The 18,918-nt window shown below is 43.9% G+C and overlaps 1 protein-coding gene and 1 long non-coding RNA gene across 3 annotated transcripts in view; one reads left to right on the top strand and one right to left on the bottom strand.

Moving 5' to 3' along the window:
• Positions 1–18,918, bottom strand: part of LOC125965777 (patatin-like phospholipase domain-containing protein 7) — a 32,389-nt gene that overhangs the window by 2,033 nt on the left and 11,438 nt on the right. The window contains exons 2-6 of one of the 2 annotated variants that reach the window (XM_068650138.1): positions 10,762–10,914; positions 10,557–10,673; positions 9,478–9,562; positions 9,256–9,386; positions 4,225–4,704 (exon numbers count right to left, since the gene is read on the bottom strand). In XM_068650138.1, the coding sequence (XP_068506239.1) occupies positions 4,690–4,704; positions 9,256–9,386; positions 9,478–9,562; positions 10,557–10,673; positions 10,762–10,914 (501 nt within the window). In that variant the 3' untranslated portion in view covers positions 4,225–4,689. Of the gene's footprint in view, positions 1–4,224; positions 4,705–9,255; positions 9,387–9,477; positions 9,563–10,556; positions 10,674–10,761; positions 10,915–18,918 lie in introns of those variants that run through there. The other variant, XM_068650137.1, reaches the window with a different exon arrangement.
• Positions 13,218–18,918, top strand: part of LOC137840146 (uncharacterized) — a 47,634-nt gene continuing 41,933 nt past the window's right edge. Inside the window, exon 1 of the long non-coding RNA XR_011086611.1 lies at positions 13,218–13,690. This is a non-coding gene — a long non-coding RNA (uncharacterized lncRNA). The remainder of the gene's footprint in view (positions 13,691–18,918) is intronic.

Consider the following 18,918-nt stretch of genomic DNA (forward strand, 5'->3'; position numbering starts at 1 on the left):
TGTTATTATCGTATTATCAAAGAATGTCTAGTTATGTCGTCCTTATTGGTTGATTACGTGAATATACTTGTCTGCTTGTATACTTTATCCAAAGAGATGTGAGCCTATCTGTTATTGTGGCTATGCGTTTTTTTTTTTAATTTTGTCTTTTGACCCTATCCCTTCAAAGGAAAAAGTCCTGGATGCGACAACATACAAGCAGAAATGTTGAAAGCAAGTGGAGAAGAAGGAGTAGAGGTATACCATAAATTGTGCACGAAGATATGGCAAAAAAAACAGTGGCCGACTGACTGGAAAAGGGCAATTTTCATAACTTTACCAAAAAAGGGAGACTTACAATTGTGTTCCAACTACAGAACAATATCGCTTATCAGCCATGCAAGTAAAATACTACTCAAAGTTATAATGAAAAGACTGGAAAGTAAACTGGAAGAGGAAGTTAGCAAAACACAAGCAAGATTTAGAAAAAACAGAGGAACGAGAGACCGCATTTTCAATCTACGAATGATGATTCAGAAACATCGGGAAGTGAATGTAAATCTTCATACATGCTTCATAGACTACTCAAAGTCTGATTAACTTGATTAAATCACTCTACAAGGGCCAACAATCAGCTGTACAACTCAAATGTGGAACAACAGAATGGTTCCCAGTAAAAAAGGGAGTGAGACAAGGGTGCACACCTATTTAGTCTTTACACTGAAGCAATCATGAGGGAAGTTGTTGGAATAATTTTAAGTGAAGCTTTGGCCTGCCAGACCTGGAGGCCTCGCCTTTACGAGTTTATCTTTCCTTTTATCTAGGTTCTTCCTTTTATGTGATAGGGATGTCTTTTGATCCCTGTCAGCCATTTGTATCCTTCCTGTCCTTATGTTGTCTGTGTGTTTTTGTTCCCGTAAGAGGCCTTCACTAACAATGAGCAGGGCTTATTTGCATAGGTGACATGTTCTTTGTTTGATTCACAGGAACTTCATTCCTTTTCATTTAGATGTAGGTTTGGTTCATAGATTGTAGTTTATCAGACCCGTTTTTCTTTGTTAAGGGTTACATACAGTTAGAAGTAGTTGCATAAAAGTTATCCGATATTTACTCAATATTTGTTTAAGGAACTGCATACCAGTTACCTCACGTTTGATTAATGTGTGTTGAAGTGTTTAGGACAAGTTACTTTTTATTATTATGTGTTAATTTACAAAGTAGATAAAGTTAGCAAAGGTCTAGTTGCATTTGTTCCACAGCAAAGCGGCAATCAACGTGCTTCAAGGTATTTGATCACAGTCGAGGACGAGTCAGCCAACTGTGAGGGAAGACGGCTGGGGACGGCCTCTGCGGGGGGTCACGAGCCAACAACGAAGTGCTAATTCACACCACACTACATTCTTTTGCTAATCAGCGTTGCTACAGACACAATCCCCCCTCCCTTAGTGTAGCAACGCCTCTGTAACCAGGGCAACCATAACATTAAAAAGAGGGGCACGTGGAGTAAGGACTCAGAACTGATGGAGGTTGTAACTGAGATTGCTTTCTCTATCGTTCGCCTCGCGAGTAAACCTGTTCTGGTTGTCTTCTCCTCTTCATTCCAGCGAGTGATTTAATGTCTAATCGTATTTAGACCCAACAGAAGTGGAACACAACCATAGGAGATGTGAATACAACGAAGCAAGAATCCAGGGGCTGACCATCAGAGACCTAAGGTATGCCGACGACACTGCGCTGCTGGCCACTACTCCAAGAGGGCTGGAAAATCTCATCAGGGCGGTCAAACAACACAGTGAAGAGAAAGACCTATATCTGAATGTGAAGAAAACGAAAATTATGGACACGGACAAGTGTGAAGAGAAGGCGGTAATAACGATTGGTGATGAAGAAATAGAAAGGGTCAGTCATTTTGAGTATCTTGGAGCCAGAATAGAAGCAAATGGAAAAACTACCCCAGAAATACGGAGAAGACTGGCAATGGCATTTGCCAAAGTGAAAAAGATGGAGAAGCTCTGGAAAGGACAATGTATAGACACAAAAATGAGAATTCTAAAAAGTACAATATTTCCAATTGCAACTTACGGTTGTGAGGCGTGGACCGTCAACAGTACTGACAGCAAAAAGATCACCGCCTTCGAAATGAAATGCTACAGAAGGATTCTGCGGATATCGTGGATTGATAGGATATCAAATGGCGAGGTGTTGACACAAATGGGAGTTGCATCACCAGTACTGCTGCAGACTGTGAAAAAATTGAAACTGCAATATTTTGGGCATATCAAACGCCATGAGTCACTTGAAAAACACATTCTGGAAACAAAGATGGAGGGTAAAAGAGGAAGAGGAAGACCAACAAGAAGATGGGAGCAAGACATACAGGACTGGTTGGGGACGACAACAACAGAAGCTGGCAGAATAGCAGAAGACAGAGTGCTGTTTCGCAGGAAGGTTCAAGAGGCAACGTCCTACAGCGGGACAAGCTGAAGAAGAGAGAGAGTGTGTTTAAAAATAAAAGTATAAAAGTCTTGTGCGGATACCCTCGTGCTGGGCCGTGGGGGCGCCAGCCAGCACTCAAGAACAGAGAGGAGCCTGACACGTTTACACTTCATAAAAGGTTCGTAAAACTCTTGTGTGGCTACTGTAACAATATATTTACTCTTATATATATTTTTTATTTGTTTAAATAAATAAGAATGTTTCTGAAAGTCAGTTTGACTTAAAACGTTTTACAAAATTGTTTAAAAATACAAAAAAGTGTTTTAAAAAACAATAAAGTGTTTAAAACTACAATAAAGGTTCATAAAAGCCTTGTGTGGTTATTGTAACAATATATTTACTCTTCTTTATTTTCTCATTTGAATAAATAAGAATGTTTCTGAAAGTCAGTTTGACTTTAAAATGTTTATGTGTTTAAAAACAAAAAATATTTTAAAAGTACAATAAAGTGTTTAAAAATACAATAAAGGTTCATAAAAGTCTTTTGTGGATATTGGAACAATATATTTTCTCTACATCGCGGATCTTCACATATCGCAGGAGGTCTTGGAACCAATTATCCGCAATAAATGAGGGATTACTGTAGTTAGGCAGTACGGACCATGTATTCTCAAAAAAGAATTTGAGGCAACACATTTGTTTAATGACACCACGTTTGTTAATCAGGTACCAGCTGAGGACATTGCAGCCACAGCTCCACAAATCTTTCTTCCATATCGTGGCCCACCTGAGATCAGCTAGAATTTAATTAATTTAATTTAAAAATTCCTTTTTATGCCACTTTTTTTTTTTTTTTTTTTTTTGCACATTATGTCCAATATCTCATCATCATTAGGAGGGCACTGTCAGTGCCCAAGAACAACTCGACTATGTGGCAATACGAACAAAAAGTTGGACAAGCCATACTTTCATAGTCATGCTCGTGAACCATCCCAGACGCCAGCCACCCAATCGTTGATTATGTCACACTATACAGGCTGAAACATGTCAAGACAACTCAAAATCAGCCACGACATGCTACTGTCATGGAAGGAATGGAGCAGGGCGACCAAATGCAGCTTGGACCAGGGTTTATTGGAGAACCCAAAGACACACTACAAGAAGCTCGACTAGGGACAAGACTAACTGAACAAAAAGACAAGATAAAGACAGGAACGACGACGAGAGACGAGACGAGAGACGAGAACAATCCGACAGGGGTGTGACACGCAGACAGGACTTATATACGCGACAGGTAACGAGAGGCAGGTGACTGTGATAAGTACATAGATTGAGAATAGACTCAGGAAGAGAAGGGTGAGCACACAGACGCTGACAGCTACGTTTGTCTGCGACGCCTCAGTCGGCTCATTATCGGCATTATTGATGTCGGCATTAGTTCAGTGAAGTCTAAGGGTCATCGATTTAATGCAGTTATTGCAACCATGGGATTTGTATTAACTTATTATGTCTTATGCACTTATGCAGAATTTAACATCAACTGACTTGCTTACTTAAAGATGTGGCATTGTTATGGAAGTAAAATCATGTTAGCAAGTTGTGTTTCAGATTCCTAGATGTACAAACCTGCAGGTTAGAATTAAAAGCTCTTGATCTGTTTTTTCATCAAATTCATATTTTGATGTCAGACCCAAATGTTCTCAGTCTACAGCAAAATAAAAGAATTGGTTTCAGTGTCCCTATATGTTTAGAGGCGAATGAACATTGATGGGATGCTGACAAAACAAGTTTTTTTTTCACACTTTTACTTTTCACAGACATTTGAAAAAAGGACAGTGAGTAAGTAGTGTACAGCGGGTGTCAACATACAGTATAGCAAATACACACCACAGTTTAACACTGTGAAATGTAGTCCATGAGTCAAAGGTATGCATGAAACTGTTCCAAAGTTATCATGGTTGTCTTCTGACACTTTACCAAAGATATAAACATATAGCAGCAAAGACAGTCTGATTTTCTTCTCCAACTAAAACTGTGCTGATGTGAGAGTTTTTCAGTCATTGAATGTGCCATTTAGTCAATATATTTTCCCACAGTTACTCAAGACAATCGTTTGAAGACCATCAGTGATCAGAACTGAAAATTGGATGAATTTTCTCAAAGAAATACTGTGCTGTTTTGTGGGCAGTAGTCCTGACAGGCACTTATGATGTTTGATGAACATTAGAGGTGACGACTTTCTTGTGAATCATTGGCCCGGTGTCGCATTCTGACTTAGATTTCCTCGTCCTGTGGATAAAATTAATTAATTAAATAAATAAATAAATAAATAAATAAATAAATAAATAAATAAATAATCAAATGAAATTGAAATAACAATGATGCTGCTCCTAAGTCTGCAAAGTCATGTTCTCCTATTATGTAGATATTTGATATATGCTAAGATTTAAAAGTCAGTTTTAAAATTTGTCAAAATGAAATGTTATTAATATCTATATATAATGAGGGAATATACATTACATTTCTTCTGCTTTCGGTGTTTAAGATCTTTCTATAGTTTTAAACAATCTCAGCCATTTCAGTACTAAATTAACAGCAGAAAAATGCTTAAATTTCAGGGGCAGAGATGAATGTATCCAGAATACATGAGGAAAATTTCTGGAGGCAATATATTCATGCTTCCATCATGGCTACATACAACATAGCCATAGCTTTTACTGGTATGTAGTTTGAGATACTACCCTGCAGTTCAACAAAAGTGTTACTCGTGCGTATGTGATCCTTGGATTATTTGGGTGGACAACCACAAAAATTTTGCTTTTCCTAAATATTTCCTAAATTAAAGCCGTGGTTTAATTTTGAGAACAAGGGTGTGAGAGAATACAATAACAGCATCCAATTTTTGATCGTGGGATCCCATGAAAAATAAAAAAATGCTGCTGGCTAATTACCAATGCTAAATCACCAAGTGAGCTGGTAACCTAAAAGAGACACACAGCCTTCAAATTTAAAAACATAACAGTGAAACTATTCAAGACAACTTATAAGAACCAGAGAAAACAATATACCGTAATTTCCGGACTATAAGTTGCGGGTTTTTTTTCCATAGTTTGGGTGGGGGGGCGACTTATACTCAGGAGCGACTTATATATGTTTTTTTGTCACAAATTTTTACTGGATCATTAAGACATCACTTACTTACAAGTATAGTTGACCACTTCCCATGTTATTTTTAGTATAGTTGATCACTTCACATGCTTTTATTTCTTTATCTTGAACATATTCAAAACATAAAAAATAGAGAAAACACTTTGAAGCACCATATCCAAGTCCACTGTCTGCTGTATGTACACTTGCTCCATTTTTGCTCCTCTTATATTTATTATTATCATTTATTATTATTTGTTTATTTATCATTTATTCAACACTCTTATTTATTCATTGTTTGTGCCTTCTTGGGGTTTTTTGTGTTGCTTGTATGCATATGTGTACTATCTCACCGAGGGATAGTGGGAACGTAATTTCAATCTGTGAAATGCCGTGTGTCTTAGTATATGAAAAAAAAATCAACGACAAAGCAGACTTTGATAAAACAACCAAATAAACAAAACAAAAAACTACATCTGAAAAAAATTACATTTTCAGACGAAACTGGATGAGGGCGCTCTAAATTTCACCGTTGGCCGTGACTCATCAACTGGGTGGGCTTAAGAAAAATGGCACCAAAAAGAAACTCATATTTTGCAGGTTACAAACTTCAAGTTGTAAAATATGCAGCTGAAAACAGTAATCGAGCAGCAGAAAGAAAGTTTGGAGAACCGTGATGAACCAAGGGATTACTATTTCAAGTGACGTCAGTGGCACGGCACGGCGCGGCGGTTGTTTACATAAAGGACAAACGTACCCACGTAAGGACTACCGGCATCATTAGCGGTGATCATTTCTAAGTGACACGGAGGACAAATAGTTTGAAGGAATTAAGGATTTGGAGTGACATAGAAGGTTTGAAAAACTATTATGGCTTTTACGCACGCCCGGTCCTACTCTACTGAGTCGGGGGCCGGCGCTCGGCCGAGTGGCTGTCCGCGAACGGTGCATGGGGCTCGGACATGGCCATTATGCACGCCCGGTCCTATGCCATGGAGCTCTCGTGTCTGGAAGTCCACGCCGCCTCACGCTTGGAAGTTTGTTTTGTTTAATAAAGAGTCGTTTACCAAACCCACGTCTATCCTTGTACTTTGTTAACGCTACAATATAGTTATATACTAGATCTGTGGAGGCGGCTCGGTGGCGCACTGGGTAGCACGTCCGCCTCACAGTTAGGAGGGTGCGGGTTCGATTCCACCTCCGGCCCTCCCTGTGTGGAGTTTGCATGTTCTCCCCGGGCCCGCGTGGGTTTTCTCCGGGCACTCCGGTTTCCTCCCACATTCCAAAAACATGCTTGGTAGGCCGATTGAAGACTCCAAATTGTCCCTAGGTGTGAGTGTGAGTGCGATTGGTTGTCTGTCTCTGTGTGCCCTGCGATTGGCTGGCAACCAGTTCAGGGTGTCCCCCGCCTACTGCCCGATGACGGCTGGGATAGGCTCCAGCACGCCCGCGACCCCCGTGGGGACTAAGCGGTTCAGAAAATGGATGGATGGATAGATCTGTGGAATAAAGACGAGGCTGACGTCAGGGCGCACGCGCGGCGATGTTGACAAAGGACGAGGAATTTGATCGATGGATTTAATGGATTTAAAGTGCACGGATGGTTTGATAATATTATTGGCTTATATTATATTTATTTGAAATATAGTTTATCTATCGTTATATGAGCCTGTGGAATATTTTGAAGTGCAAGCGCCCTCAGCCGCGCGCACCCATTGTTGACAAAGAACAATCGATGGATTTAATGAATTGGAGTGACACTGATGGTTTTATAAACATGTTATTCATGTAATAGTTGTCCTTAATCACTCCATATGTTACGTCAGGCCCGTTCTCAGCTCTTTGTTTGTGTTTGTCACGCTAGCATATCATTTAGCCTGTTGTTGCTATTTAATGAATTGGAGTGACACCGATGGTTTTATAAACATGTTATTCATGTAATAGTTGTCCTTAAGCACTCTATATGTTACGTCAGGCCCGTTCTCAGCTCTTTGTTTGTGTTTGTCACGTTAGCATACCTATCGTTTAGCCTGTTGTTGCTATCGTTTAGCCTGTTGTTGCTCGTTCATGACTGTTTTTGGTGTGGGATTTTGTGGAATAAATTGCCCCCAAAATGCGACTTATACTCCGGAGCGACTTATATATGGTTTTTTTTCCGTTTTTGGGGCATTTTATGGCTGGTGCGACTTATACTCCGGAGCGACTTATAGTCCGGAAAATACGGTAGATAGATATTAAGATATCAACCGTTCTATTTAAATTGGTGAGCACAACTAGCTACAAACAGGTTTAGGACCATGTCTGCACCACATTTTGTTTTGTTCTGGTTTGCTCTTGTAAAGGAGCAGCACGAAGAACGCTCACGCCTTCAAAATGGCCAATAGTAAGCGGTGCATTTTTTATGCCCAATGAAAGAAAGCAATGAACGCCTCCCCCCAATAAAATAACGGTGATCTTTCGAGAGTTTCCATTGGATGGGCAGATGATTCCTCTGGGTGGGCACGGCTTATCTTTGGGTAGACAAGGCCCGCCCCAGCCCACCCGTAGTCACGTCCTCGCAGTTCAATGGTGCACATTTAGGTCTTCAACAACTTTTTCAATCATAATTAAATATTCTATTACAATATGAGGGCGGCTCGGTGGCACACTGGTTAGCACGTCCGCCTTACAGTTAGAAGGGTGCCGGTTCGATTCCACCTCCGACCCTCCCTGTGTGGAGTTTGCATGTTCTCCCCATGCTTGCGTGGGTTTTCTCCGGGCACTCCAGTTTCCTCCCACATCCCAAAAACATGCTTGGTAGGCCGGTTGAGCACTCCAAATTGCCCCTAGGTGTGAGTGCGGATGGTGGTTCGTCTCTGTGTACCCTGCAATCGGCTGGCAACCGGTTCAGGGTGTCCCCCGCCTACTGCCCGATGAGTGCTGGGATAGGCTCCAGCACGCCCGCCGTCCCCACGGAGGTGGTATAGAAAATGGATGGATGTATTAAAATATTATTTGTAAAAAAATAGGTACATATCAGAACATTATAAACATATTCAGATCATTTCACACAATAAAATTCAATCATGTCTGTTAGCAAAAAAGAGATAGGCTAAACCAAATAAACCTTTTTGCCTAGCTTTTACAACATCGCACTGTTCAGCTTGACATAATTTCATCATATGGGACAACATTATTTTGGATCTTCTCCCAAATAAAACCATAATCTTAATCAGGGGTGTCAAACTCATTTCTTTTGTGGTCCGCATTGTAGTCATAGCTTCTTTCGGAGGGCCATTATGACTGTCAACCCAAATAAATGTATGAGCACCTCATATTATATACAGTAAAAGCTACAAAACAAACTGACAAATAACTCGTTTTCAAATCAGATGAGTAAAAACTTGTCATGTATTTAAAAAAATATATATTATTAAAAGTGAAGACAATTTGCAATTCTAGTAATGACACACGAATCTGATGCACAATTTGTCTTTGCGGGCCACATAGAATGATGTGGCGGGCCGTATCTGGCCCCCGGGCCTTGACTTTGACACCTGTGATCTTAATAATAATTATTTCGGAAAGAAACATGATTTGCCTTCAGCTCACTTGTGACGATAAAGAGAGAAAACAGAAATCGTTTGCAAACCAACAGATGACATTTGAATTTTACGGCTGACGCTTTGAGTTGACTTGTTTAGTATGACATACCGTTTCAGCAGTGTCGCCTATCTCCTCTCCTTCTGTGTATCTGCTACCAGGCATGAACGTCTCAAAGTCGGACAGTGGGCTTTCTACTGCCTCCTCATCATAGTCGGTCTGGTAATCTTCTGATAGTTCCTCTGAAGGACAACAAATTAATTTCACTCTGTATTTAAAAGATTTATAATGTTACTAAATCTGTTTTTAATAAATAACTAATAAAGCTCAAACCTTCAATTAATGCAGTCTTGACAGGTTCGATTCGTGACACAATCTCTGCCAGGTCCGTAAAGGAGGCATTTGGACATGTGACAACCTAACAGAAAAACAATATCAGCTTCTGTTCTCCAATGCCAATTCTTTCTCAGTCTGAACCCATCCATTCATCCATTTTTGATATAATTAGCGCTCATTAGAGCTACAGGTAACCCGGAGCCTACTCCAGTGAAGTTTTCCCATTCAAAGTATTCTCCCTGGTGTCTAAATACATATTCTTTGTCATGCCCTCATGCATTCTTGAAAGGATTCTTCCATGATCCTTCGTAGCTCCGTTGTCACAACCATCTTGATGTGGTCCACATCTTCAAAACCGGTCCCTCCATGACCCCACTGAACAAGTCACACAGAGCCAGGTCAAGTGAGTGTTGAAGTTGCTTCAGTATGTCAATATATATAGATGTTCTATATACCAAGAACTGTCAGATAATCAGGGCATTGTGAACAGGCGCATTGCAAGAAGCAAACGCGACAGTCTTTTTGAAGACATGCTGGCTGATTGCATGACATGCTACATTGAAGGGGGAAACTAGTAGTTTGTGTGTGGGTTGTGTTTGGATTTTGTGACAACAGTCCTGCTGGTAATTCAAATGAGGAGCCGTTTAGCCCCGCCTCAGACAGATCATCCAATTAGTCATCATGTATTAAGTGAGCATCTGGGTCAGCGCAGTGCCACATAACCTCCCAGAAATGCAGAGCGTCCGATGGGCGAGATAAAGTAACTATCAACTCCCGCCCCGGGCAAATTGGCTCCCAGCCGGGTGCACTTCTCCCGTTATAGTCTTCCGTGACCAGCTTTGAGTCAGCCTGGAACGACTCCAAACAACGGTGGTGAGGGGAGCTCCGGAGGCTTTAATTTCTGCCGTAACCCTGCACTTTGTAGCGCTTTGCTATCCGGACCTCGCCGCATCCTCCGAATGTGAAAAGATGAATGAATAAATGAATGAATAAATGAATGAATGAATGAATGAATCAATCAATCAATCAATCAATCAATCAATCAATCAATGAACAGATAAATAAACTGTGCTCACGTGACTACTTTTGGTCTTATAGAATTCCTCCTGATGTCTGTCTTTAAGCATGCTGTCCACCACACTACTCCGTTGCCAAACATCAAACAGTGTCTTCCCATGCTGGTATCCCACTTCCTGAAGCATAATGGAATGTGAATGTCAGGATGTGATTTTCAGCCTAATAATGAAAGCACTAGTAGCAATGAAGGACAAGAATACTTACAGCAATTTCATCAAACTTGCCAAACTCCAATGTGCCATAGCCGTCGATGGGAGGGCGGATATACTCACAGTAGTCACTGTCTTTAACAGACTCAAGTTGTCTGACACAACAAACATAAGCAAGTCGGGTTTGGATCTCTGCCATATTAAGGACCTGGGAGAAGGATTTAGGAGGTTAGCAAATAAAATTAAATGCAGAAACGACAGTATTGTCCGCTTTGACCCTTGCTTCTTTCGCACCTGCTTACCCTTGTACATAAATAATTGTCTTTAATCCGCTTTCATTTACCCATTGCCATTTGAGACTAGCTGTAAAAATGAGCAGACCAAAGAAAAGCAAAGTGGACAGTCATTGCCGAGTGTTTAATAAAGAATGAACGTCAAAATATTAATTAAAAAAAGGCAGATCAAAGGCTGTATGTCTTACATTGCCAAGAAGCATGTTGTACATTTATTTGCGTGCGCTTACTGTGCGAGGTCTGCAGACCACATGCAATGTTTTTTGTCTGGCCTTGACCACACTTTCAAATTTTAGAACCCAATGTGGCTGGTCCGCGAATCACAATCTTTGTTTGCCTTAACCCGAAATTTTAAGGACACAAGTAGAAAATTTAGGGGTGCATACTGTAACTTGACTCGCAAAATAAATATATATATAATAAATATTCACTACTCCTTTTGCTCGGTGGCGCACTGGGTAGCACGTCCGCCTCACAGTTAGGAGGGTGCGGGTTCGATTCCACCTCCGGCCCTCCCTGTGTGGAGTTTGCATGTTCTCCCCGGGCCCGCGTGGGTTTTCTCCGGGCACTCCGGTTTCCTCCCACATTCCAAAAACATGCTTGGTAGGCTGATTGAAGACTCCAAATTGTCCCTAGGTGTGAGTGTGAGTGCGATTGGTTGTCTGTCTCTGTGTGCCCTGCGATTGGCTGGCAACCAGTTCAGGGTGTCCCCCGCCTACTGCCCGATGATAGCTGGGATAGGCTCCAGCGCGCCCGCGACCCCCGTGGGGACTAAGCGGTTCAGAAAATGGATGGATGGATGGATACTCCTTTTAACTGTATTTTTGCTGTATTACTGATGAATGGGCTGAAGTGTGAAGCAGAAGTTGGTTAGCAACAAAAATACGTATATTCAAGAGTAGTATTGGGGTGGGAAATGCAGTTGAAAAAACTTACTTGCTCTCGAATTTTGGGAGCCACCATTTAAAGACAGTCTGGAGTGATGCATCTAACTGTTAGATTCTAACACCACATCCACTTCAACTTAAGACGTTTCAAACTATTTAGAAATTAAAGCTATTTTCAGGGGTTCAAAGTGGTGCATAATTATGAGGAAGAATGATAATTACACTACAATTAGTTTTACTTGGTTTTCTTTTGAAATAAAAATCTGAAAAGTACACCAATCAGTTATAGTCTGCCCACTTTACTCAGATACTTCAAAATAAAATCCAGTGTAATAATCTGTTGCGTTCAGAACAGAGTTTAAATCCAACAATGACATGAGGTAAATTCCAAAAAGGAATATTTTAATTTGTTAGCATACAAAAATATTTGAGACAATTAAATTCTTCCAATGGCAAAGGACCTTGTCTGTTCCAGCAGACAGAGATGTGCAAAAGCACAGAGATGCTTGGTACAATAAGCAAGATTGGGATGGAGAAAACCTTGTCTGGACCCCACAGAGCCCTGAACTCAGCTTCATAATCCCTCTTGGTCAAAATAAAAGCTAGGTCCACATTAAACATCAATATCTCCTCATCATTGTATATTGTCATGTAACATGGGGAGAAGAGATGGTGCAAAGGGTAAATATGGATTGTTCACAGGAATAAATTAGTAGAGTCGAAATTCCAAATTTTAGCGGCAGATGGTACAAAATTTGAATTAAGGATTACTGAATAAATTGGCAGAGCTGAAATTCCAAATGTGTCCAAAAGATGGCGCCAGACCGAAACATGTGACCAAAAAGGGGCTAAAATAAGGTAAGCTAGTAAAAATAGAAATAAAACAGGAACACGGTGTCGGATTGTGAGTCACACATGGAAGCACAAATGTGATTTTTACTTTTTGATTTCTTTGCTTGGCTAAAATGTATTCTGTAACAGCTTAAAGCAATTTTGTTAGTGTTTGGAGAAGCACAAATGTGATTTTTACTTTTTGATTTCTTTGCTTGGCTAAAATGTATTCTGTAACAGCTTAAAGCAATATTGTTAGTCAATTCGATCAAGGGGCCCGCCACTGTGAGAATAGTGGCGTGACACACATTGTTTGGAGAAGCACAAATGTGATTTTTACTTTTTGATTTCTTTGCTTGGCTAAAATGTATTCTGTAACAGCTTAAAGCAATATTATTAGTCAATTCGATCAAGGGGCCCGCCACTGTGAGAATAGTGGCGTGATATAAATTGTTTAAAGAAATAGATCAAAGGTTTGGATTTTTATTTCAGAGTTAATTGAAGTGTAACTTTAAAGAGTTATCTTCATGAAACAGGAAGTGAAGAAAAGAGGAAGTGAAAGATTTTACCAGGGGCTAGCTGTACATTTGGTGGAAAGTAATGCGTGGGCGGAAACAGCTGCTGAAGGCAACAGGTGTCCGAGCGTGGGAAAACTGGGCAATCTTACCCTATAGGGGCGTGGGAAACTGACCAATCTTACCCTATAGGGGCGTGGGAAACTGGGCAATTTTACCCTATAGGGAGGGTATAGAAGAAAGAGAGGGGGGGGACAGAGAAGTCTATAAAAAGTCGTGCAGGGGCAGCTACGGGGCTTTTCCCCCCCAAAGAGCGCTCATACGTGAAGAAGCCCGAAGGAGTTTCAAGATTTTTTCCAAAGTCCCGGGATCTTTGTGTGAGACGCAGGATCGTTTGCTTGGATTAACTTGGATTTACTCAAAAGAATTGGACTGGACAACTTTGCATGAGGAACTAGGTGAGTGGAACGACTTTTCTGTATTTACGCGAGGGGGGGGGGGGAAATAGCCATCAGGTCGTCGGTCCCCTCAAGGCCAACCTGTTTCTCTAATTTGGATTTTAGAAGTAAAATCGAACTGATCACTCGACTTTGCTTCCACCAAAAATAGCACCCAACTGCTACCTTTTCCCTCTTTCATGAACTGTGTTTTGCAATCGAATTGTTCTGGGATTGAATGATTTTATTAGCACGGGTATCAGTGAGTGAAATTGTTCGGTTTCTGGAGTAATTGAGATTTGTATTCTATTTCATGTTTCTTCAATAAAAGTGTTTTGTATATTCATCTACTTCGTTGTGCGCTGATCTGTACGGAATGTGCAATCGATTGTTTGGGGTTGATTTGACAATTTGATTAATGTGCGGGTGGTTATTATGGTATAACATAGGACCGTAATAAATAAAAGTAACATCAGACAATTTTAGAGAATTAAATAACCTTCGTAGTTATTTGAGATACGAGTGAATTTCAATCCGTTTGAAAGTGTGCTTCGTCTGAATAAATTAACGGAAGTGTTTAAATCGGATTATTGTTTTGGTGTAGAATTTAAAGTAATTTAATTCTTTGAAGGGCGCAGGCCCTTTTCCCTTTTTGACGGGCCGCGTAAAAAGTCACTCCGTACATGTTAGAGAGTTAGATAGCCTTCGTAATTATTTAAAGGAAGAGTGAATTTCGTTAAATGTTAATTCGTTTGAAAATTTACTTCCTCTAAATAAAATAACGACGGTGGTTAAATCAGATTATTTGAGTTGGTGACGGATAAAAGTTTTTTTTTTTTTTTGTCCGTCGGGCGCAGGCCCGTTTCTAACTTTGTCGGGCCGCGTGAAAAGTTAAATAAGACACGATCGAAAAATAGACTTCCATCCATCCATCCATCTTCTTCCGCTTATCCGGGGTCGGGTCGCGGGGGCAGCAGCTTTAGGAGGGACTCCCAGACTTCCCTCTCCCCAGCCACTTCATCCAGCTCATCCCGGGGGATCCCAAGGCGTTCCCAGGCCAGCTGAGAGACATAGTCTCTCCAGCGCGTCCTGGGTCGTCCCCGGCGTCTCCTACCGGTGGGACATGCCCGGAACACCTCCCCAGGGAGCCGTCCAGGAGGCATCCTGATAAGATGCCCGAGCCACCTCATCTGGCTCCTCTCAACGTGGAGGAGTAGCGACTCTACTCCGAGTCTCTCCCGGATGACCGAGCTTCTCACCCTATCTCTAAGGGAGAGCCCGGACATCCTGCGGAGAAAACTCATTTCGGCCGCTTGTATCCGAGATCTCGTTCTTTCGGTCACGACCCATAGCTCGTGACCATAGATGAGGGTAGGAGCGTAAATCGACCGGTAAATTGAGAGCTTTGCCTTTTGGCTCAGCTCTCTCTTCACCACAACGGACCGGTACAGGGTCCGCATTACTGCCGACGCTGCACCGATCCGCCTGTCGATCTCACGCTCCATCCTCCCCTCACTCGTGAACAAGACTCCAAGATACTTGAACTCCTCCACTTGGGGAAGGATCTCATCCCCGATCCGGAGAGGGCATTCCACCCTTTTCCGATCGAGGACCATGGACTCGGATTTGGAGGTGCTGACCCTCATCCCGACCGCTTCACACTCGGCTGCGAACCGTTCCAGCGAGAGCTGGAGATCGCGGCCTGAAGAAGCCAACAGCACCACGTCATCTGCAAAAAGCAGAGACGCGATGCTGAGGTCCCCAAACCGGACCCCCTCAACGCCTCGGCTGCGCCTAGAAATTCTGTCCATAAAAATTATGAACAGAATCGGTGACAAAGGGCAGCCTTGGCGGAGTCCAACCCTCACTGGGAACGAAACCGACTTACTGCCGGAAATGCGGACCAGACTCTGGCATCGGTGATACAGGGACCGAACCGCCCTTATCAGTTGGCTCGGCACCCCGTACTCCCGGAGCACCCTCCACAGAACCTCCCGAGGGACACGGTCGAACGCCTTCTCCAACTCCACAAAACACACGTGGACTGGTTGGGCGAACTCCCATGCACCCTCGAGGATCCTGCCGAGGGTGTAGAGCTGGTCCACTGTTCCACGGCCAGGACGAAAGCCACACTGCTCCTCCTGAATCCGAGGTTCGACCTCCCGACGGACCCTCCTCTCCAGCACCCCTGAATAGACCTTACCAGGGAGGCTGAGGAGTGTGATTCCCCTGTAATTGGAACACACCCTCCGGTCCCCCTTCTTAAAGAGGGGAACCACCACCCCAGTCTGCCAATCGACCCCAGAGATTGGAGAATCCGCCTCAGAGTCTCCAGGCCCTGCTTCCTCAATGGAAGGCGTGTAGGTGGAATTGAGGAGGTCTTCGAAGTATTCTACCCACCGACTCACGACGTCCCGAGTCGAGATCAGCAGCACGCCATCCCCACTGTAAACAGCGTTGACGTTGCACTGCTTCCCCCTCCTGAGACGCCGGATTTCCTCGAAGCCGTCCGAAAGTCATTCTCCATGGCCTCACCAAACTCCTCCCACGCCCGGGTTTTTGCCTCAGCAACCGCCGAAGCCGCGTTCCGCTTGGCCATCCGGTACCTGTCAGCTGCCTCCGGAGTCCCGCAGGCCAAAACGGCCCGATAGGACTCCTTCTTCAGCTTGACGGCATCCCTTACCGCCGGTGTCCACCAGCAGGTTCGGGGATTGCCGCTACGACAGGCACCAACGACCTTACGGCCACAGCTCCGGTCGGCCGCCTCAACAATGGAGGCGCGGAACATGGTCCACTCAGACTCAATGTCCCCCGCCTCCCCCGGGACGTGGGAAAAGCTCTGCCGGAGGTGGGAGTTGAAGCTCTTCCTGACAGGAGATTCTGCCAGACTTTCCCAGCAGACCCTCACAGAGCGTTTGGGTCTGCCAGGTCGGACCGGCATCTTCCCCCACCATTGGAGCCAACCCACCACCAGGTGGTGATCAGTTGACAGCTCCGCCCCTCTCTTCACCCGAGTGTCCAAAACATGCGGCCGCAAATCCGATGACACGACTACAAAGTCGATCATCGAACTGCGGCCTAGGGTGTCCTGGTGCCAAGTGCACACATGGACACCCTTATGTTTGAACATGGTGTTCATTATTGAAAATCCGTGTCGAGCACAGAAGTCCAACAATAGAACACCGCTCGGGTTCAGATCGGGGGGGCCGTTCCTCCCAATCACGCCCTTCTAGGTCTCACTGTCATTGCCCACATGAGCATTGAAGTCACCCAGTAGAATGATGGAGTCCCCAGAAGGAGCGCTCTGCAGCACTTCCTCCAGGGACCCCAAGAAGGGTGGGTACTCTGAGCTGCCGTTTGGTGCATAGACACAAACAACAGTCAGGACCCGTCCCCCCACCCGAAGGCGGAGGGAGGCTACCCTCTCGTTCACCGGGGTGAACCCCAATGTGCAGGCGCCCAGCCGGGGGGCAATAAGTATACCCACACCTGCTCGACGCCTCTCACCGTGGGCAACTCCATGAGTGGAAGAGAGTCCAGCCCCCCTCGAGAGGGCTTGTGCCGGAACCCAAACTGTGCGTGGAGGCTAGTCCGACTATATCTAGTCGGAATCTTTCTGCCTCGCACACCAGCTCGGGCTCCTTTCCAGCCAGAGAGGTGACATTCCATGTCCCAAGAGCCAGCTTCTGCAGCCGGGGATCAGACCGCCAAGGTCCCTGCCTTCGGCTGCCGCCCAGCTCACATTGCACCCGACCCCTTCGGCCCCTCCCACAGGTGGTGAGCCCATGGGAAGGGGGACCCACGTTTCCATTTCGGGCTATGCCCGGCCGGGCCCCATGGGCGAAGGCCCGGCCACCAGACGCTCGCCTTCGAGCCCCGCCTCCAGGCCTGGCTTCAGAGGGAGGCCCCGGTGACCCGCGTCCGGGCGAGGGAAAACAAAGTCCATTTGTGTTTTTCATCATAAGGGGCTTGGGTGAGCCGTGCTTTGTCTGACCCCTCACCTAGGACCCGTTTTCCATGGGTGACACTACCAGGGGTGTGAAGCCCCCGACAACACGGCTCCAGGATCATAGGGGCACGCAAACCCCTCCACCACGATAAGGTGACGACTCACGGAGATTAATTACAGGGCAAATCTAATTAGAGTAGGACATTTTGATTCGTTTTGAGAGAGTTATTATTCTTTTTAAAGCGATCGAGTGGGTTGAAGCACTCCGACAGTTAAGTGCTGGATCTACGTATAAGAAGTTAGAATTAATAATGTAAAGTGCATTAACTTTCTTCTTAAATGCTATTATGGTCACACTTTTATTAATTCGATTCTCTTTCGGATAAACAAGTTGGTCGGCTCGCTGCTTGAGCGACCAAGTAGAACGGACCCATATCAACATTTACTTCGGCAAAACTAGTGCTAGGGTGCGCTATACAAACGAATCCCTGAGGTCTTAACAAAGACATCTAAAAATATCCGTAACATAATAAAAACTTCAATCAGTAGCGGGGAGCCATCAATACGATGCGGTCACTTCGAAGTCTTGCCTCGAATTGAGTTACTCGGCTCGAGCTTCGGGTAACTTGAGAGGGATTGGCGTCGTACAGAAATTAGATTGATTCCGGTGGAGTTAATTTAACTCGGGTGGTTAGATTACGGACGAATCTCCGAACCCGGCTAAGACAAACCCGTTACCGGGAAGCCGGGGGCACCTTATTGAAAGAGGTGTGTTTGACATTTTGGCGCCCAACGTATAGGAGGGGGGTTGTGATTAGAGGTTTACTAGAAAAAAAAAAACTTTTTTTCTCACAGCTCCAAAACGAACCTCTGTGGAGTTTTTTCAGTTTTTTCTTCCCAGAAACTGTCATAATTCCGCTCACTGATACAAACAAATGTCAGAACGGCCTTGAGTGACATAAGTACAGTTTCTTTAAGGAATAGAGTTTCCTAGAAGCAAACCTTTTGTACTACAGAAGGATTAGAACTGTTTTGTGTCATCGTAACGGTGGCCAGTGCCCCTCGCCTCGGAGATTTTGAGTGAGGATGCAAGAGAGTGCTTTTGCTAGAGGGGTTGGTAATTGGGCACGTTTCTTGCGTGGCGGTATATTGAAGCGCAGAAAGTGCATCCCGCCGTTGAGAGCATCAATTAGCGAGGCGGTAGTTCTCGAATTGGTGTTCTGAGTAGAGACGACGCGAAGGGCGCCGTTGAGTAACTGAGAGCTGTATTGTCCCTATTCCGAGTGCACACGGAAAGGCT

Source organism: Syngnathus scovelli, chromosome 3 (genome assembly GCF_024217435.2).
Source record: "Syngnathus scovelli strain Florida chromosome 3, RoL_Ssco_1.2, whole genome shotgun sequence".
Taxonomy (NCBI): Eukaryota; Metazoa; Chordata; class Actinopteri; order Syngnathiformes; family Syngnathidae; genus Syngnathus; species Syngnathus scovelli.